The 22,015-nt window shown below is 39.7% G+C and overlaps 1 protein-coding gene across 4 annotated transcripts in view; it reads right to left on the bottom strand.

Moving 5' to 3' along the window:
- parp4 (poly (ADP-ribose) polymerase family, member 4) overlaps positions 1-13,886 on the bottom strand; it is a 41,787-nt gene extending 27,901 nt beyond the window's left edge. For 2 of the 4 annotated variants that reach the window (XM_049595071.1, XM_049595074.1), the window contains exons 1-13: positions 13,742-13,886; positions 11,117-11,244; positions 10,739-10,961; positions 9,168-9,300; positions 7,651-7,729; positions 7,447-7,551; positions 5,631-5,789; positions 3,597-3,734; positions 3,250-3,420; positions 2,783-2,934; positions 2,219-2,356; positions 1,112-1,210; positions 645-828 (exon numbers count right to left, since the gene is read on the bottom strand). In XM_049595071.1, coding sequence (XP_049451028.1) covers positions 645-828; positions 1,112-1,210; positions 2,219-2,356; positions 2,783-2,934; positions 3,250-3,420; positions 3,597-3,734; positions 5,631-5,789; positions 7,447-7,551; positions 7,651-7,729; positions 9,168-9,300; positions 10,739-10,961; positions 11,117-11,242 — 1,707 coding nt within the window. In that variant the 5' untranslated portion in view covers positions 11,243-11,244; positions 13,742-13,886. The remainder of the gene's footprint in view (positions 1-644; positions 829-1,111; positions 1,211-2,218; positions 2,357-2,782; positions 2,935-3,249; positions 3,421-3,596; positions 3,735-5,630; positions 5,790-7,446; positions 7,552-7,650; positions 7,730-9,167; positions 9,301-10,738; positions 10,962-11,116; positions 11,245-13,741) is intronic. The other 2 variants (XM_049595073.1, XM_049595072.1) reach the window with 2 other exon arrangements.
- Between the last annotated feature and the right edge of the window lie 8,129 nt (positions 13,887-22,015).

The raw sequence follows: 22,015 nt of genomic DNA, 5'->3' as shown, positions 1-22,015 counted from the left end.
TCCGAAGGTGGTGGAGCAACAGACCCCAAACACACACACGCACGCACGCACACACGCACGCACGCACGCACGCACACACACACACACAAAAAGGAATTCTGAGGTGGAGGTGCCTCTGCAGAAAGTGAACACCAAACCAGCTGTCATATTTAGTAGCGTCAGAAGAGGATATAAAATCACACAAAATGATGCACAGGATGCTAAAAATATGCGTTAATCAACCACCCAGTCTGCAAACCACTAATATGCATTACAATTGAACAATTGTCAGGACTAAGGACAGAGATGAGCAGCAGGGTGCTCTTCAAAATTGCGTGTGTGTGTTAAGAGGGAGACAGACAGGTGGAGAGAATGTAAAAGCGGACAATTTCATGCAATATCTCTCTTAAAACCGACTCATAATACTCCCTCTATGTCACTTTTTGTCCCATCCATCCATCCATCCATGCATCCATCCATCCATGCATCCATCCATGCATCCATCCATGCATCCATCCATCCATCCATCCAGAATTCAAATTGTTTGATCTAAATCAATTTGATTGGTTCACATTATCACAATGAACAACTAATGTGTGTCTGATACTAGCACTGAACATCTAATTAGAGACGCTTAATTTAGCAGTACAGGCAAACACTCCTACCTGAAAGTCAGACTTAATGTGACGGGTGCGGCGCACCCCATGCACGCTGTCATGTCCCTCAGGAGCCTGCGTCAGTGTGAGGTCTCTCTTGTAGACGTCCTTGCACCGTCCCAGCGCCACATCACACACCAACATCAGCCGGGAGCCATCAGTCTCACTGGGCTTGGAGTATTGCAAACTGGTGCTGTGGATGGAGATGGAGACAAAGAGATGTGCTTTCCAGAGATGGCTTTGTTGTTGCCATCTGTGCTCCCAGATGATGAAAAGATGTAAATGAGGATCTCAGGCTCACTAGCTCAATTTTATATTTCCTCATTTTCAGACATGCTATTGAAATTACTCTGGGCTTACTTTGTTTAATGTTTTAAGGCAATAAAATGGCATTATATAGACGATGGTGATATATGTTAAAACTAATCGACAATATTTCTGCAATAAACCTGATCAATACCAGATTTTCTACTGACCTCATAGCATCACTGAAGTAGATTCCACTCCCCAGATTACCCATGTCTGTTCTCTCAATCCCATGATACTCCACTCCGACACGGGGCAGCAGCAGGCCACTAAAGGAACAGCGAAAACACTCAGTTACACAAAAAAGTCCAAGTTAGATTTCTTAAGTTTTCAGTTAAAGATGAAAAGCTGCTCTGTACTGATATTACATATATCATCATCACTATTTAATATATGCATGCATATAAAGAGGACTGTCAAAACACTAAGTACATACAGCATCTTTGCACTAGAGGGATGCTGCTTGAAAACTCGAATTTAAATGATGCATAAATCCTGTAGGTTGACGTGGGGAAAATGCTCGTAATCAAACTTCAGGGTTTTCCCAAGAAAAGTTGTCAGGCGTGATGGAGGCAGCAACATTTGGTGTCATGTGCATATAAAATTTGATGCAGATTTAGTGTGTATTTATTGAATTAAATTCAACTGAAATGGGAAAGTGGGGGGGTTGCCCAAAAAGCTACAAACAGCCCTGCTAGCTGGAACGTCTGCTGGACAAGATGCAGCTGCCGTGGGAAGAGGAGCAGCACGTTGCCAGTGACAAAATGCGTTGGAGAGATCTCATTGTAGTCCTATGTCCCACAGGAGGTGAAGAGGAGTGAGTTTTAACTCCTCATACGTTACGTTATTGTCAGCTCACTCTCAATAATTGTAAACATTGGCTGCTGACCTGTTAACTTAAATTAACAGTAACATTTGTGTTAACATCAAACAGTCCAACGTTAATTCCCGGTTGCAGAAGTTGGCGGCTCTCTGCTGTGTGTGTGTGTGTGTGTGTGTGTGTGTGTGCTTGTATGATATCGTTTATCACTGTTCACTGTAACATTTGCAGGGTGTTTATCTTTGTGTCTGTTGCTATACTCCCTAGGCTACTGCAAGTTAAAAAAACATCTTAAAAATATATTATAAAACAATTCCCAGATGCTTAGGCCGAGCAGGCTGCCTAGCGGACATCTTAAAGTTACAGCCAATGACCCAGTTTTTTTCATGAAATTCCTACTATTTGGTGTACTTGTAAGTGTGTGTATGTCTGTGTGTGTTTGCGTGTGTAATCTCACCGCGACAAGAGTCCCACAAAGTTGCTGGGGCTGGAGCAATGGAAGAGGGACTTAATGTTTCCCACCTCACTCTTAAACGTCTGAAGCTCCACCCCTCTGGTGACACGCAGAACCTGTCGGACCTGCACCTCGTAGAAACTGGTTAAAAGTGGAGAGAGAAGTGCGGCAAAGAAGGTGCGCCATGTCGAAAAATCAGCAAGTGCATGTGTTAAACTCTAAGTTGTTGTTCTAAAAAAGTTTTACATCAGCATGCTTTACTAGGCTGTTTCAAGAAAAGTGTAAATCCAGTGCCTCTAAAACAGGTACAGGACCCGATGGTACACCTGGCGCAAATCTCATTTGGCTCCGAACTGATGCAGTTGTCATTTTCACAGCCAGCACCCATGTTCGAGTAGAAAATATACTCAGTAACACAATTAACAGGTGTCGTGCTTTTATATCTCGAACAGGTTTTGAGGATAGACGTATTTATTGGGCGGGTTTAGAGGCACTGCATTGTGGCTAATAGGTTCTGCACTCCTCCAGGATATCAGATGTAAAAGCATGTCTGAGGCGGTACGTTACCTGCTCTGCAGCAGAGAGGTCAAAGCCTGAAACTCGGAGGTGCCTTGGGGAACGCTCTCGATGCTGCACCTCAGAGCGCGGTACTTCCCCAGAGAGGAAAGCACCGGGGTTCTCAGTGTCATCTCAGTCACGTTCAGAACATCTCGGATTAACTTGGAAAAAGAAAAAAATGTTTTGGGGATTTTATGGGCATGTTTTAAACAACAGGCAAAACAGTGTATATTTAAAACTTTTCCAAAACAATGTCAGGTCTGGAAAACTTTTTTACTTTTAGTACACTTACTGACTGTTTTGAGTATGCTTAATTTGGTCACTATTCCAAATTAAAACCTGCTTAGATTTAGTGTGTGGCATGGATTTAGGACATATGAATATTTGGTTCTCTGGGTTCTCTGTACATTTGTATCTGTTTTCATGTATGTGCTTGAGTTCATGTGTTTGTGAATGCATGCATGTTGTTGTGTTACCTGACAGAGGTCCAGTTTCTGAGAGATGAGCTTGGCAGAGGGAGGGGAGTGGTGGGGCGTTACATGCGGCAACAGGGTGTAAATCTCGTCAAAAAGAGACGCCACTTCAGTCTGATCTGCCTCCTTCAGCTTCCTCTGAGCCTGAAGCAACAAGCCCTCGACCCTGCTCACCTACACACACACAAACACCAACAAAGCATGGAGCACAGGCATAATCATAATGAGATTCATGATTAGCCTGTCTTTTCCTGGAAGGTGAGACAAACAACAGGCTGATGGGACAGCTGATTTAAGCAGTCTGAGGGCAGACTGAGATTTCGCAGAACAATCCACAGAGAGAACCTTACATCATTGAGGCTGAGCTTATTGATCGGAACTCTGAGGATGTTGCCGAGGCAGCCCAGAGCCTCGGTCCACAGCAGCTCCACAAATACGCCCACCTCTTGTGATAAGCTTCCTGTGTTCAGCTTCTCCTCCAGCAGCAGCTGCAAGTTAAAAAAGGCACGTATAAATCAGCTGATCAGCTCACTAGATTCAGCTACGCAAATGTCCAGCAGCAGCTACTCTCAGGGGCCAGACATCATAATGACACAAACATAAGAGCATAAAATGTGTGCAGAAAATACTGTAAACCTTACATTTTACTGTAAGACACACCTCCCTTCACATTTTAATTCTAGGGTCAAAGAAACACAGACATTCGAGTGTATTGTGATGACGATTATAAATGATTATGATCATGTAACTTGTAACTAACACAATTACTATTATTGAAATTCAAATGGACACGTTACTCGTTAGTTTTGTCGTCATCATAGCAGACAAACAGCCTATACCCTGGATTTTTTCCTTGTTATGATGTAACGTCACCTGTAGTGACCCTGCTCTCAGACAGATTAGACCTGTGTTCTTAAATTTCCTGTATGTTATTAATAACTTGACGTTATTTAAAATACTGCAGGACCCACTGGTCGATAACTAGACCTGGCCTTACGGTGGCACATAAATAACCTGGAACAATCAATTGTTATTAGACTGTCACTGCACATAATGGCCGACAGGTAATGAGCTTGCTGTCCTGGAAATATGGACATCATTTTTCCTTCCTCAAGATCAAAGACAAACAGGTGAGTTATAGTCTATGTCAAGGATTTAAATTTCTGTTAAGCTTAAAAGGATAAATGTCAGCATGTTTATGATTTATATATCACATTTATTTAGCACCTTTATTTGCTATTGTGAGAAGAAATCACTATTAAATGTCTGAGGAACAGTTTAATTTCATTTTATTCTGCCAAAAGCATTTTTAAAACTGACTTGTGTCGCTTGATTTGAAGATCTGACCAGGCCACAATGAATAGAACTGTGAAAACTTATCTACTGTGTTTAACTGTTCTACTGTAGACTCTCATCATAGTAATGAATAGGTAATAAAATGGATAAAAGTTGTCTTGTTGCACATTGTTCCACAGCGACGCATAAACAATACAGTGTGCACTTATGAGAGAGTTGAAGCAGATTTTACAGTAATAATCTTTATTTCTACAGCGCTTTTCTTAACAAGAGCTACAAAGTGCTTTGACGTACAGTACCATACAATATGAATGAATAATTCAACTACTTTTGGGATAAGTAACTAGTAACTGTAACTAATTACTGATTTTTAGTAAGTTGCCCGACACTGGTAACAGATATGTAAAGCTTCAGACGATCATATAGTGTAATGCATTATTATAATTCATAATTTGTTATTATGGTGACTATGAATTAATAACCATAAACATACTATATACCACTGGTTTTCAACTGGTCCGGCCACAAGGTCCAGATTTCTCCTTAGTCATCAGTTCAAGGTACACACCGTTTAATTTATTTAGTGTCATCGAGTTAGTTTGTCGTCTCTCCTGAGTAGCTTTACGTTAGTCACTCACTCTACAGCAGGAAACTGCACATGAAAATAAAAGCTCTGTGCCAGAAATTCACTGTACTTAAAATGAAGTTTGTTTCTTTTACAAACTTGACTTGTTTCGAGTCACTTGTGGTCCATTCAGACCCACTTTTAGACCGTGACCCACCAGTTGGGAGCCACTGCTTTGAACAATATGTGTCATATTACGCAACATTTAGTGAATTAACTAACTCAGCATGATCTAAAAAAATAAATGAATAAAATAAAATAAAAACCTAAAAGTTGGCCAGAAATTTTATTTAATCACATTCTGGTTGTTCAGATTTGAAGAAAATACAGCTACTTGAACATTGACTTGAACAGTCCCCACAATGCCTTGCAGTAAACCAGTATTTAACCCTTCACATTATTGTGTGCAGCTTTATAAAATGTCTATTAAATGTGTAAGTGATGTACAGTGAGTGTGTCAGACCTGCTGGAGGGGGGTGGAGCCCAGGTCCACTGCCTGTGGAGGGATTTTGATCCTCAGCTGCAGACCAGCTGCCTGCAGGGTCTCTCTCAGGGCCTTGTACACCTCCAGAGCGTCCTCTGAGGTGGACAAGAACACCATCGCATCCTTTTTCGCCGCCTTCTGTTGGCACAAACACAGAGAGTTTTCTAACCTGAAAGTTATTCTTCGTAAGTCTGACTTGCATCTGAAGCCTCTGATGGGGCCAAAACTTGCGACTCTCACTTGATAACTTGGGCGTCTGGTTTCATTGGTCAGTTTCGTGTCCTGTGATAGTCTAAATGTTCAGGAGCTTTCTCACACTAATTCCACACTGGTTTAACACTACTGCAAACACCTTTTAACTTCAGTTTACTTTCACAGGATAATACAGAAGACAACATGTTTCAAGACATAAAGGAGAACATTTTGTAAACAGGTCATAAACGTATATCGATAAAAGGTCAAGCACTATGTGAGTGTCTAAAGCAACATGAGACACATTTAATGGCTCAACAAGGACTTTGATATGAGTGTCATGCTGTTATCTAAGATGTCACCAAGTTTCTTTTCTTCATGTCTGATGTGGAATTTTGGGCTGGTTCATAACAGTCCTTGTGTGATACAACTGGGGATCTCAGAGTAACGATGGCTCAAGCCTGATCCCTCTCAAAGCCCCATTAAATATCAAATAAAATGGTATGGCACTTTTATAAGGTGCTTCCTGACTGTCTATGTATTTGCTGCACTAACTGTGTTAATTACCCTGTTGTCTATAACACCACGTATGACTTCTCCTTGTCCGCCTCACAGTACTCGTTTCAGTGCTTGAAACACTTCTCAACAGCTGGAGTTTCTACCTCGAGGGTTATGCACAGGTGTGTCGCTTACTGTCAATGATTATTATGGGATTGGCTGCTTTTACCTGCCTGTGCACTGTTGACTCATATACGCTCTAATGAGGCCTGATGGACCAAAAGCTCAGAATAAAGTGAAACAATGCAAGCAGGGCTGTCCTGAATAGCATTTTGGGGGCTTTGAAGATTCAGTGATAATTACCTACGAATATTTAAAGGTGTAGCAGAGAGTGGGGGTGGGGGGTTGAGTTGTAGTAATAAATCACGTTCATATGCAATATTCATCCAACAGTAGGTCCTAGCGCCAATTTAATGGCTTGGAGCAAGGGTCAATGACTGCACTGAGGACACTGGTCTCACTAGTGTCTTGACACTTGCCACCCCCTTTCAGTTTCCTTTACCAGTTTACTAGTAGGAAAAATAAAATAAGACAAAAGAAAATTTTGAATACAGAGTTGGATGTCCATTACCATGGCAATGACTGACTCTTCGAAGCATTCGGATCAGCCCTAAATTTAAGAAAAGGGTCCAAAATGACCACCCAAGCAAAATGTGGGTAGGGTTTAGGGTTAGCCTACCTACCTACCTACTGTAGAGATTAGCTAACAGGATTCTTATGCCTGGTCACCATTCTGCCTTTACCGGTTGATCAAGTGATGTCTGACTGAAAACATGGAATGTTATTTGCAGCTGCATAGATCCAACATTATTGCTATAAGGATCTGTGCAGATTTATAGACAGCAATTAAATGCCTGCATCAGAAATACTGACATCCAAATCGAGTACATACCCATCTATATGACTTTTGGCCATGTGACCAAATGACTTTTTTTTGTTTTCAGTGTCAAGCTCTCCAAAAAAGAATGACATTGCCTAATTTCTAACAAGTAAATAAGTCATTTGTGAGCTGAGACACAAGCAGTGACATAAATAGAGTTCATACCTTGGACAGTATATCGTCCTTCCAGTACTTGACCACACGGTACTGCCATCCTTCCTCTCCTTTGCAACTCTGCAGCTCCAGCACACACCAAGTGTTGCTGTTTGCCTATAGACAGAAATGTTTCATATCAATATTAGTGACTACAGTGCCCTCGTTGTCGCAATAGTAAAAACAAAAAAAGCTAAAAATAAATTGTAGCTTTACCTTTTCAAAGATGGAATACTTGGCCACTTTGAAATTATCCGGATACGTTGGAATATCAGAATCATTTTCAGTATAAATTCTGTGACATAACAAGTGACAACAAAAATGCAAAAGTCAATGCAAGTTTATACATGTTATAATACAGTTTTCTACAGAAATGTTTATGTCTTGTGGTGGGTTTCATCCAGCTCTTTCAACCCTGAACCAACTGCATTTTCGAACGGAAAGCCACTCTCTGCAGAAAATGCTCAAAGATAATCAGGAATAGGCTACAAATCAGCTTTATAAAGGCCTCTCCTGCTTATTGTAACTATGCCACAAGTGTTACGCCATATTTACAATGCTACATAAATGTTTTTTAAAAAGACTTCAAGGTGCAAAATGTAAGATTTTGGGGGATATAGTGGCATCTAGTGGTGAGGATGGCAGATTTCAACCAACTGCAATTTCTCCCAGTTAGAGCTCCTTCAGTGTTCAGGAGGTTTTTACTGTGAGCCGAATTATCCACAGAGGTCTCTTCCTCTCCAAAACAAACAGGCCAGGTGATTTAAACCAGTAAAAACAATAAGTAAAGCAGTTTCACTTAGATATCAGTGTTTCTCTGACGATGTTTGGGCATGTCTGAGATGGGCCGCTAGCCTCGCACCTGCTAATGTGTGCTCATCTTTTTTCTTTGACAACTTAAGATCCAGACTTCAGGAGGCTTTTACTGCAAGCCAAATTATCCACAGAGTTTTCCTTCTCTCTAAAAGAAGCGGATTCAAGGTCTCATTTATAAACACTGTGTACGCGACAAAACAAGGCCTGAAAGCGGCGTTCGCCATTTCCCACACAAAAGTTGTGATCTGTAAAAGCAGACTTGATGGGAGAAACGTTGACCCACGCTTACAAACACTTTGGAGACTGGAAATTGGTGACGCAAATGGTGAGGTGGAAGCCTGATTGTAGAAACTGCTGAATATTTTTAGGTGCATGCCATTTTTTAGCATTTGTCTGTACATAAATTTCTAGTATGGATCCTACACACAGTTTTATAAAAGAGGCCCCTGGTAATTTAAAATGGTAAAAACACTGAATAAAGCAGCTTCACATGACAAGTAATTAGTTTCCGAAGCGGCTTCGTTTTCGTGTTGAAAATGCTAATGGCCCTATTTAGAGCCAGTGTTTGGTTTGTCTGCTCTGGGCTACTGTAGAAACATAGTGGTACATACATGGCGATCTCCGTAGAGGAGGACCTACTGCCTAGGTAGCAATAAACGGGTCATTCTAAGGTAACGAAAGATTTTTATTTTCAGGCGGTTATACACTAAGGAAAACCTACTTATTATGTTAAATTCAATTTCTGGCAACATTTTCCCCTAAATCCTACACACTGGACCTTTAATATTTAACCATCTCTGCAATTAGTACGAGTGTACTGTGTGTCATATTGTCTCCTTCATTACTCATCCTCCAGTGCAAATGCAACACACAACTGCGCACATCCAGGCTGTCGAGTCAGTCAGCGTTGTTCACACCTGAACTTTTCCAGGATGTTTCCACTTCTCCCCGGAGTCTCTGCCTTCTGAATCACACTGACAGAGTTTACAGGCTTGGCTGGGCCCTTGGATGGCTTATTCACAGCTGCTTTGCTTGTTGGCACTTCAGAAGCTACAAACACAAGACAGAGCCAATCACATAAATGCCACTCCTCATGTCACATGTTCTACAATACATGCATTAAAAGTGGTATGCATTTAAACCTGAGTACACACAGGCTGTGTAAACTTAGTGACATATTGACTCTTTTAAATACACTTCACAAAGAGCTCGTTACACAACACTGCTGCAGGTTTGAATGAGCTCTAAAGCAAATCTGTGTGACAAAGTACAGAGGTGCAAACACACCTGATGAGCAAACACACCCCTGATCTGACCCAAAGGCTGCTATGTGGTTAAACCTGCTGACTCAGTCTGCACTGTATTCTTAAATCACAATGTCCATTTTTCAATGTGGAAACAGAAGTGGGAGGAAACAACTACTGAACAACAATAAACTCATGACTTCTGCCTGAGATGAATCATGAGTGGTTGTGTGGGGTGCAGGCTGAGTCCTAACACTGATTGTGTTACGCTGCCCTCAAACTGGCTGAGACAGTATAAACAAAGTGATTGATTAACATTTTTCATTCCCACATCACTGACTGCACACTGCACAAACCCCCGCTGCACATGTTTAAATGTAATTTTAAAGTTTAAGCGCAAACTGTTAAATAATGTGCATTTACAAATATCAGCGTGAGGGTTTGGGAGGATTCTTCCATTTACTGCAGTTAATATTCATTTTTTCGTCCAACAGGGATCAATAAATCTGCACTACATCCTATTTCAAAGGCAGAATCCTTGATATCTGCATTTTTATTTAAAGATCCTCTCCAGACAAGTTTTAAAGTATGTAAAAATACTCAGATATGATTAATATTTTGTTGAACACAGTTTGCCAAAAGGGGATGAAAGCATATCTACTCCTTCAATCCGTAAAAGAGAAATTCTCACTTTCTGTACCGACAAGTCAGCCCTGCACTGGAGGTTTCAGGCCAGTTTTGGGTCGAAGTCTGTTTCCTGTATTAGACAACAACTGGCTTTTGTGTGGAGAGGTGCAGAGAAGACATGTTTTTGTTGGCCAACCTGGAAGATAATATTATCCTGGTTTCCTCTGGAAACAGCAAACAAGGCAAACCAGCATTTTTGACACACGTTTTGTTGCATCTGTATTCATTTGTTTCAGTATTTCATGCCTGTTTGGTGCCTGTTTCGTGACTTTGATCAACTGCAGTTGTTTTTAAATGTGCTGTACAAAAAAGTTAGACTTGAGTTTTGCTTTTGTTCTTTATATGGATCCCTGACAGAGGCAGCCTGATGAGAGTATTGTTGTTGTTAAAGCACGAGTGATGCCCATATAAAATTAAAATAGAAGTCACAACAGTTTGAAGTTTTAAGCTGTTTTAAATGTTCATACTGTTTTTGTTGCACAGATGATCTGCTTGGTATTCATCAGTATTTATGTGCTTTTCTAGGACAGTTACTGCCCATAATAATGATTCAATACCTTGCTGTGAGAGTGGCTTCGATGAGAAGAGAGGAAGAGGAGGTGAAAAAGAAGGAGATGAAGAGGAAGTATCCAACTTGTATTGATCCACAGGCAGAAGATATCCCCTCTCCACACAGCTGTGCACATAATCCACCCCGACCACGGGTGTTTGGTATTTCTGGATGCTGCGCAGCCTGTTGGAGCTCAGGTTGGATACATCACTGGTCACTATCAGAGAGCACTGTGGGTAATGTGGGCAGATATCAGAAGATTTTTGTTACTGTATATGAACATTCATGAAAGCTGCATCTACATTAATCATGTTGGAGAAGAATACTTAGTTTTTAATAAAGGCCCTTAACCGGTGAGGAGTGAGGAGTGATCACATCAGCTGACCTGTTTATTGACCACAAAGGAAATGTGGCCTCCATTCTCTGTTATTGCTGATTTCAGCTTCTTCTTCTCCTTGTAGGGCAAAGTTTTCAGCTCCAACAGGATGGAGCAGTTCTCAAACACAGCCATGCCTGTAAGGAGAGGACACACCCACAGTGATGGGAAGTAACTAAGGACAAGTATTTCCATTTCATGCTTCTTTATACTTCTACTCCACCACATCTCAAATGTAAATATTACAACTAATACTTCACTCCACATTAATTTGACAGCTTTAGTTTTTAGATTGAGACTGTCCATATTCTTCCTGTCTTGTGTAAACCATGTATCTCCAAATGTGATTAAATCCAGCTACTTCTTAAGTTTGATAAATTATTTGAAAAATCCTCTTGGATCAGCCGGGGAATCCATCGTCACAAAGCTGAAAACAGCTGTTTTTCTGACTCCATAACATGTTGACTTTTTGGAGATCAGAGGACAGCTACCCTACAAACATATGATGATATTATAGATAATGGTGCAGCACTGCTGTAGATTAAACTACCCAACAGTATATAAAGGAGTTATACTATTATGTGCCTACACAGAAAACAACTGATGAGCAAAGTCCTTCATTTCCCTCTGCTATCAGGCCACTAAATGCTGATAGTAACCAAGCTGCAAATATCTATGCCAACCCTCTACACCATGTTAATTTATTTTATGTCTATATTTTCTATATATATCTATATTTTTTTCCACCTGGCTCCTCATGTAAGGTTACAAATACACGGCCTCTGGAAAGAGCCAGAGTGAGATCTTGGTTTCTGTTGTTGCAGCCTGTTTATCTGTGCAGTTGTTGTCACTGGCATGTTGGTGTTGATGTTGATATCTGATTGCTGTTGTTAGTTTATGTATTTGTTTATTCTATCTTACATGGATGGCATAGGTGGAAAAAATGAATTGCCCTTTTGGGACAAATAAAGTTTTCTGAATCTGAATAGTAGCACAACATTAAACACCTACAGCAGTAAAATACAACATTTAATGCGACTGTAATATTGTTAAAAAAATCATAAAGGTAAAATACCGACAGGCGACTTTTTACTGCACATTAAGTACTTTGCTTTTGATACTTTAAGCTGATAATTACCTACTTTTACATACACATAATTTTCAAAGCAGGACTTTTACTTTTAACAGAGTATTTCTGCTTCAACTTTAAGATTTAAATAATTCTTCCACCACTGCATACTCAACTAATTATAGTTATTACAACATACAAGTTGTTTCAAGTCATACAAGTACTTGTGTATATGGATAGGTGACAAGCTTTCATTTCATGTGCATATTGCTGCTCTAGTCAGGAAGCTTAAAGTGAAGATTGGCTTTTGTTTTAGAAATAAATCTTTTACTTTCAGTGCTAAGAAAGAAACGTGTAGACGCTACTTTCCTGTCTGTGATCGATGACAGTGACATATTGTATATGCTTGCAACCCCCTCTATGTTACATAGCCTTGATTCAGTGTACCATACGTCTCTATGATTTATTACAAATGCAAAGACACATACTCATCACTCCATTTATGATTTGGTGGGTTGGACGTCACTGACCACTCACAGACAACAGCACTAGTGTATTTTTATCTATAAGCAATATTGGGCAAACTTCCAGCTGAACTCTGCACCCTTCTGTGTGTCAGCTCTGGCAGTTACCAGCTCCTCCAGGTGTTTGCTTTTTAAATTAGCTTGGGTTTTAACAGATCTGGGGGAAAACTGCATTCCCCTACTCTGCACTTGGACACGGATCAATTTAATTGACGAATTTAGGGGTTCATAAAGAATGTAGTGACAGAGACATGCGCTTGTTTTTCCTAAGAGGCCACTATGTTTGAATAGTTGTTGTTTTATTGTGGGATTTTTGTATTATATGTTGTATTTGTTGCATTTTAATGTGTTTTGATCGGCTGCTACCTCGACTAGGTCCCTCTTGTAACAGAGATTTTCAGTCTCAATGGGACTTCCTGGTTAAATAAAGGTTAAATAAAAATAAATAAAATCATTGTTATACATCTGATGTTTTAAACTGCTTATTGTGTTAGCTGTTTATCTCTCTTTTGATGTGAAAAGCAGGATAATAGCTTTTTGGTGTACTTTATATATCCTGATTTCTGTGTGTTATTGTTACAGTAATTGGCGTCATAATGACACACCCACCCACACACACACACACACACACACACACCAACCAAGAGTAATTGAACTGCTGGGAAACAAACACGGAAGCATGAACAAGTAAGCTGTAAACAGGTATAAAGGTGCAACGTACAGGCTACAAGCATCTGAATCAAAGTTTAACGTTACAATCACATCCGGATGCACTGACGCAGCACTACTTGAAATAGCTTTCAAATTTGTTTTCTATGTTTTTCATATGGCGAATATGAAACAAAAAATAATAAACAAAGCAATGAACAAAGTAGGCAAAGTAAATGTGCCCCTTAAATGTTTAATAAACTGTGTAACCTACTTTACTAACCGCAAAACAAGCTAAGCTCTTTGACAGTTTGCATTACAGTAAGAGTTAGCTAGCTTCGTTGAGTCATGGCGTCACTAACGTCTTGTTAATTAATAAAAAGAGAGGTTTACTTTACTGTTAACATCCAGGCGATACTTCTGCGGCTGTTTTCAGAGAGTAACGGCTGGCGTTGGGTCTTATAACAGATGAAGCGTTGAAGTAAAGTCCTGACCTGTCAGTGTTGCAGCGTATATCAGCTTAGCATCAAGCTAACGGCACGACCGTCTCCATTTCCGGTGTGTGTGTGTGCTTTTCAAAATAAAAGTGGTGACGTTAAAGCGGAACCACCAAAATGAAGAACTCCAGTATTATATATGTTATGATATAAATATATTTTCATGGCCTAAGAAAGTTCACTGAATATTTGTGAACACGAGTTACTCTCTTTTAAAGACAGAAACTTGAGAATTAAGTCTCAAACTTGTGACGTCATAGACAATGAATAGGAGCCTGATTTTGTGGACCAACAAAATGTTGTAGCTGTTGTAGTTTTCTCATCTCTGACACAGAAAATGTACCTGTATACTCAGAGCATTCCCCTAGGTCAGGGGGTGGCAACCTCTACTATCAAAAGAGCCATATTTGACCAAAAAATAAAAAATAAAAATCTGTCTGGAGCTGCAAAACATACCTTATCAGGAAGGTAACACAGTCTAGTAAGTGTAAATTATCCTTTTAACATTACTAACAGGTCTTGATGAGCATTCATACTGTTTTACAACAAGATGGCTGCTCTTTAGTGGGCTATTCATGTTTATTTTGTACTTCAACTTTGCAGCATTGGTGGTGAAAGTAAATGAATATGTCCATGTACTATGAAATTCTCTATTTTCCTCCATGACTTTTCTTTTTTTGGATATGGAGTCTATAGCTAGGCTAGCTAGGGAGACTCAAGACGAGCCACTGCTATTGAGGTTCGGCAAAATTTAGAGGAAAAGGCGCCAGGCCGCAGACGAATGATGAAATGTTTAAACAGTTTTTTAGTTTGGTGTACAGGCTACATATCTGTACAACTGAAGAATGTAAGAACCACTTTAGACCAACAACAATGGTATATTAACATAATTTGCCTTTATTCATTTTCGTATAATTTTTCCAGTCAGCCTGTGTAGTAATCCACCCATATACCTCTCTTTCTCTCTTATTGATTACACACTGATATGTAATACTGACTGAAGAAATAATATAAATTAACTGTATGTAGATTGTCCCAAAATGCAATTTCCAGGGAAAAGATATTTGCTCCAAATGTGAACTCTTTTTTATCTGACTTTTACATTGAAAGGAGACTCACAAGAGTGAAAGTAGTCTCACTTTCAGTTTCTGTGACTTGACAGAGCTAATCAGTGGCTAACTTCCTGGTTAAAAGCAAATTGTAGTTATTCATTTGATTCTCCACTTGAGCTGCTTTACTTACAGTACAACCAGAAGGCCACGCTGCCCTCCTCTGGATGAAGAGTACAACAAAAACAGTATGGAAACCTGGGGCCGTGTTCACAAAGCTTCCTAGTGCAAACTGTTGCTCCTAGTGTCAAAATTCTTGATTCAAATTTCCCCTTAAAGTTAAGACTAGGTCATTGTAAAGATAAGAGTTATTCACAGAGCATCTTAGATCTTAAAGGAGCTGAAAAACTGTTAGGAATAGAGAGGAGGACTTTTACGAGGCTTTAGAGGTTCTTAATCAGAGGAGAACATGGCAGAAACACAAAGAGGTCAGAGAAATGATATCCCAATACTGGATGACAGGGAGTAAATGCAATGCCACAGATTATATTGTGGAGGGATAATATTTGTGGTTGATCTCATTAGGGACACACACACATTTTTCCACCCAACGCAATAAGTTATCACAGTACTAGGATAGAAAACTGGGGAAAAAAATGCCACAGTGCAGCAGTGATGACTTGAGTCTGTCTCAACCTTCCATCAGCAGAGTGATCACACTAACAGTGACACTTTCACAGTCAGCAGTTCATTTCATTTCCACTGGGTGTCCACACCTAGGGTGTGTCTGTGACAACCAATCACACCTGTTAAAAGAATGCACCAGACCTAGCAGGGGGGTCAACCACACCTCCTCACTGAAGTAAAAGTTTCTGTCCCTTTCTCGAGTTGCTCTGAGAACTTCCTAAATCACTCCTAAGCTAGGACTCCTTACTAAATTAGGCTAAATTAGGAGCTTTATGAGAGTGTTCTCGGGATGATTGTGAATACGGCCCCAGGATTATTGAAACATGTGCAGCCACGCCTTCTTCACAGGAACACACTCACACACGTGTTATATGGCCCACAGTAATGATTGGCTGACACTGAGCAGCTGCAGTAAAAGAGTTGTGTGTTGTCTGGTGTGTAAATTAAGATGTTATTTTAAGCAACAACCTCAGGTTTCACACTAACACTGGGGCTTTATTTTTCTCATAAGATGTGATATTACGAGTGGATATATTTATGTACGTTGAAAACAGCAATCCTTCTATAGAGCGGCAGGATACATTTCTCCATCATCACAGTCAGGAGACACCAAGAGCCGTACCAAGCCAGTTATTAAAACACAAAACTAAACTGACAGCCTGAACCTCCTGCAGTGAAGTAAAATAAAATAATCTAATATCTTACAATGGGAACGCAAAGTTTGTCCAACCTTTGATTCAGATACAGTGCAGTCTGGTGCCTCAAAGTGACAGTGAGAGTCCTCAATAAACAGTAGTTACTCTTATTATTATTTATTTTGTTTGGCAAAAAAAAATACAGAAAATGACTGAAGATACAAAATGGCAAATGCAGATAAGTGAAGAACTTAAGGAGAACAGTAGAGGACCAACACCTTAGAAGATATATACTTGAGACTGATGTCCAAAACTGGCATTTTTAAAGGTACAGTTCACTCCAAAATCAAATATACATACTATTCCTCTTACCTGTAGTGCTGTTTATTAAACTAGATTATTTTGGTGCGAGTTACCGAGTGTTGGAGATATCGGCTGTAGAGATGTCTGCCTTCTCTCCAATATAATGGAATTAAATGGCACTTGGCTTGTGGTGCTTGAAGCGCCAAAAATACATTAAAAAAAAAACTCAACAGCAATGTCTCTTTGCAGAAATCATGACCTGATTACTCAAGATAATCCACAGACTTTGTTGTAAGCAGTTTCATGTAGGGACTGTTTTCTTTCTGCCAAACTACACCTGCCAACCATATCGCCACGAAGCAGGAAGTGTGCATCTACTGCTAGCTCACCTAGCACCACTGAGCGTTACAGCTAACGTTACAGCTCAGCCGAGGAGGCCACTACTGTTTACATCTCACACGGTCACGAGCACGAGCCTCTTGTCCATGAGTGGATGCACTCTTCCTTCTGCACAGTGACACAGTTTACAGGATGTGAACACAGCTCTCTTGGATGAAAGTCTCTGTTTGTTGGACCCATTCACCACCTCTCCGGCCTGCCCCACTTGGACTTTTGCCACCTTAACTTTTGTCTTTGTCCCACCACATTTCCGCCATTAAACTATCAAGGCAACTAGCCACGTATCATGCCGACGTCAAAGGACACCTTTATCGTTGGTCTCTGACGCCGCAAGTTACTGCTTCGATGACTTTAGACCAGGCTCTTTCTACAATAAAGTTATATGATTACTTTACATAAACTATAAAACAACAAATAAACCTATAAAAACAATTAATTAAATGAATACTTTCTTATTTTATTTGGTATTTTTGTCATATACAAATATGCACTGATGATTGCTCAGCAATATGTACGTTGGTGTTATCTAATGTCAAGCCGTAGCTAGTATGCAAAATCTTGCATTGGAGCCCATCATAATAACGTGCACTGAGGCCCGTCCTAACTACCGTACGCCACTGATACTCAGAAACATTGTGATTTGTACTGGATTAGATTTTTCCCTATCATTCTTTTTGGCTGGACTGCAACGACCATACACTAGATTTTGACCTAGTCTTGTTTCTATACATTCCAAACTCATGCTGGATACTCAGGCCCCTGTGCCATGACCTCTTAGTCTCCTTACGTGCCTTTGCCTCTTGGATCCATGCTTTAAACAGCGACACAGAGGTGACATCTTTATAGGTGCATAAGGACTGATTGCCGATTGAAGAGTTGTGAGAAGAAGTTTCACAGAAGTTTCACACATTAGAGGCTCATAAATATGCAAGAATTTTTCATCAGCTGTGAATAGATGTCTCCCAACACAGTCAGTCCAACAGAGTTTGGGATATTTCAGTGAGATCTGTGTGAACTGTTGTGAGAAAGGAAGTAATAAAACGTGTGAAACCAGTGACAATGAACACATTTGAGACGAGAAGAGATCACATGAGTCCCTGTTCATTAAGTGTGCCTGAGCAATTGAGAACAATTGTAATAAATAGATGCGTAAGAGGAAAAATATATCTTTGATTTTGGGGGTGACCTGTCCCTTTAAGCCAGTACTGTACCTTCACATAGTTAAATATTGCACCAGAAAAGATGTTTGACATACATTTCTCCCTGAGTGTCTGAACACCAGATATATAGTTTTGATGTAACTGCTCTGTTCCTTTTTTAATTTCTAAGACTTCAGTATCAGCAGTGCCGTACACAGACATTTTGTGATGCAGGTGCTCAAGTGAAAAAGAAAGCATCCCTTCCACAATTTTCTTTTGCATGTGGGCATGCAGAATTTTTTTGTACACACTGCAAGGAGATTTCTAAATGTCTGCTGGCACCAGAAGAGCTCTTGAGGTTGGAATATATACGGTACATTTGTGCACAGGAATGATCAGATGTTTCTCTGAGGTGTCTCAAGATCTACACTACATACACCCAGCAGCTGCTACATGTAGACTTTCTACATTTATGTATGTTTATAACAGGCAACAACAAGGGCAACAACGCCAAACTGTGCTCACTTCGGTGCACCATAAAATAAATAACCATCACAATCAAATAATCTTAACACAAACTTAAAAACGCTGTTCTCTGAATAAATAAAATAATCAGCTGAATCTGCCCTCCAGACAAGTGGCCTGTGGTCAGTTACAATAATCAGGCTTCAAGTGCGTTCTGTTCTCCTCATTTACTTCTCCTCCTCCTTCCTTTATAAATAGTCACATACTAGCTCTTATAAGCATCTTCTAAATAAGCTTTAATCAAATAATCTTAGAGAACAGACACGTGCAGCTTCGCGCTCCTCTGTTGAACCCGAAACTGCCAGAGAGGTGGTTATACGGCAGACTAGTTTACTCGTTAAACTCAGTGGTGGGTTATTGGTTAAATTAGCCTGCCTGTATTGTTATGTTTTTACGGTGGATTAATTTCATAATGGTGACAAACAATGCCGAAACTCAGGGCAGTCACTATAGTCACCTGGCTGTCCTTGAAGGCAGGTCAGGGAGACGTGATGCTGCTCCGCAGGGTGCCAGATTTGCCTTGGTTAACTGTGGTGACTCTGACAAGGGATGTGAAAGAGGGAGGGGCAGGGGCTCGACCCAAATGCAGTCATTGGACATACAACACACTTTTAACTGAGAATTGGAGCCATGGGCCAAATGTAAAAATTAAAATGTAAAATGATTAAAAGAAACAGCAAAATAAATAAATAAAAATAGAATAAAATAAAATAAAATAAAGAAATAAAATAAACAAAATATAATAAATAAAACAAAATAAATAAAATACAATAAAAATAAAATAAAGAAATAAAATAAACAAAATATAATAAAATAAAATTAAAGACATAAAATAAAACAAAATAAATATATAACAAATAAAGAAATAAAATAAAGAGAATATAATACATAAAACAAAAATAAATGAAATAAAATAAAGAAATAAAATAAAATAAATATAATAAAAATAAAATAAAGTAAAATAAATTCAGAAAAAAAAAGTCTTGCAAAAGGACCGGTGCCTGAGCATCACCAGGGGTCTATCTGTGCATGTGACTGAGTATAAGCATCTGCTTTATGAACACACAGTAAATTAAACACCCCACACAGTTTTTTACTTTACTGCTTTAAAGTACTTCATGTTGTGAGCAAAAGAAAAAAATATCAGTTGTTGCCAACAATCTTTGCAAACGTTTTAAATGCCCTGTTTCTAAAAATATTACTAAATAAAGTTGACCTTTGGTAAAGTAACATTACTACTATGTCTGCTGGTACTACTATTACTACTGCTGCTAAAACTAATACTATTATTAAATGCTACTGAAAGCATTTCTCTGACTCTTCAAGGTTGCCACTGCCAAGGTGGAACTGTCAATGAATCTGATTAATAAAAGAAATTATAGCACAAGCATGCATTAATTATCAACTGCAGACAGTGTTTGTGGCACACAGCTAAGCTTCTGACAGATCCATGATAGAAATCATTAAACTATTGTGGGATAGGATTCAGGAGGGACTCTAAACAAAGCCATGGAGTTTAATAATGCACCAATAGTCTTATGACAGATGTGATCCACAAGGGGGCAGGTAAACTCAATGACTTCCTCACAGTGTGGAGCTTCAGCCATGTGGAGCTGTCCAGATGTCTCAACAGGTTGAATGTGCGTCATTCGCTTCTCTCCTGTATGAAATGGCTGTGATCACGCTGCATTTTTATAAACCACGACCATGCAGCTATCATTCCTCCTCCTGTCCTTGCAGTTGTCATGCCTGTATGCAGTATTCCTGACTGTCATTCACTGCTGCTGCTGAGGACAGACAGTATAGTGGTGTTTGGGTCTGTACAAAATAAAAATCTGTTTTCATTCCAGGCATGGTAAGACGAAAACATATCTGGTGATAATTTTAATCTAAATCTATCTATCTAGATGAGACTATTAATTGTTGCTCATGAAACCATCCGTCTTTGTTTAATTACTCACCACTGACCCGTTTCAGCTGTTCATCTGTGTCACATCAGGCCACAGAATGGATGTAGTAACAGAAAATGTATCACTGGGCCTCATGCAGCAACATTGTCTTCAATTCATCTTATATTTTCTCTTAATTTAATGTTAAGAGAAAAAAGGGATGCACCAAACATTCTTAATCCTCCAAATTTGCTTTTACCCAGGCATGCTGACTAATGAATCCTACTAGATCATATGTAACTGATTAGCATAACGCCCCTTCAACACTACTTAAGGGCAGGTGTTGTGTACTGTGAAAGTACTCTGGCACATGCCTGAGAATGGGAGAGATGCCACCAAAATAAATACATGAATTAAAGCTGTAAGAAGGAAAAAGTGTAGCAGTAGTGCAGTCAACGTGCTGTTAAATAACCTTAACCATGTGATTTTCCAGACTGTCAGTACTGGCAATGGCAAAACTTCAGTGATGCTGTAAATGATGTGTCAGCTGCAGTGGTGGAGGAAGTGTTCTGATCCTTCACCCACCAGATCAGCCAACAGCTAAATTAAATTGCAATAGCCAGGTTTCAACCTGTAGAGGGCAGTCACTGTGCATATTTGTAACACAATATGTAGAATATATGGATACTAGTCTATACCCACTGAGTGCACAGTTGCCCACGTACAGTTTCACATGGTGTGTGTTTGGGATACAGGTCATAGGAAATTGAATAGTCAAGTTAAATAGTCAAGTGAACCCATTAAGAAGAGCAATGTATTCAGACAGAGTTTTTGTGAACTTGATAGTACGATTGCTTTATTGAAAGTACAGTAGCACCATTGCCAATAGTGGGATAGTTAGTGCGCTAAAACTGTACATTAGTAGCTGAGGTAGCACGTTGAAAGGCAGATAGTTAAAGTGTTTATATGTTGTATTGACTTAAAAGTGGGGCGCATTTTGTTTGATGGGGTCAATAATGGAGGGGTCCCCTCAGATTATGTGTGGTCATACGCCTACAAAGTTGCGTGGTGATGGGTGAAACCCTTGAGATGTTATACACCTTAATGTGATGAGCCACGCCCTCCGCAATATTCATTGCCTTATAGAAGCTCAGTTTTAGTAAGTTTTCCAACTTTTGCCAAGAGGGAACTTTAGATATTGCTCCCTAGATTATGTTCACCTAGTTTCATGCAGATCGGTCAAACTTCCTAGGAAGAGATCCATTTGAAGTGTTTTTCAAAAAATTCAAAATGGCTGAAAATCTATATCACTGGAAGTTATGGGTTCTTGAGGCAAATGTGTTCCTCATGTGGAGAGGCATCCCTGTGCAAAGTTTCATGTCTCTACGACATACGGGGCATGAGATATGCTCATTCAAAGTTTGCAATTTCAATCGGTTGCTATAGCGCCCCCCTTTGGCCTATTGATGTAATATTGCTTCATTGGCATCCTCCCATGACCCTCTACCACTGTGCCAAATTTCACATGGATTGACCAAGTCAGT

This window comes from Epinephelus fuscoguttatus, linkage group LG13, assembly GCF_011397635.1.
Source record: "Epinephelus fuscoguttatus linkage group LG13, E.fuscoguttatus.final_Chr_v1".
Classification (NCBI taxonomy): Eukaryota; Metazoa; Chordata; class Actinopteri; order Perciformes; family Serranidae; genus Epinephelus; species Epinephelus fuscoguttatus.
Note: the sequence above shows the minus strand (reverse complement) of the source record. Positions and strands in the feature narration are given on the sequence as shown.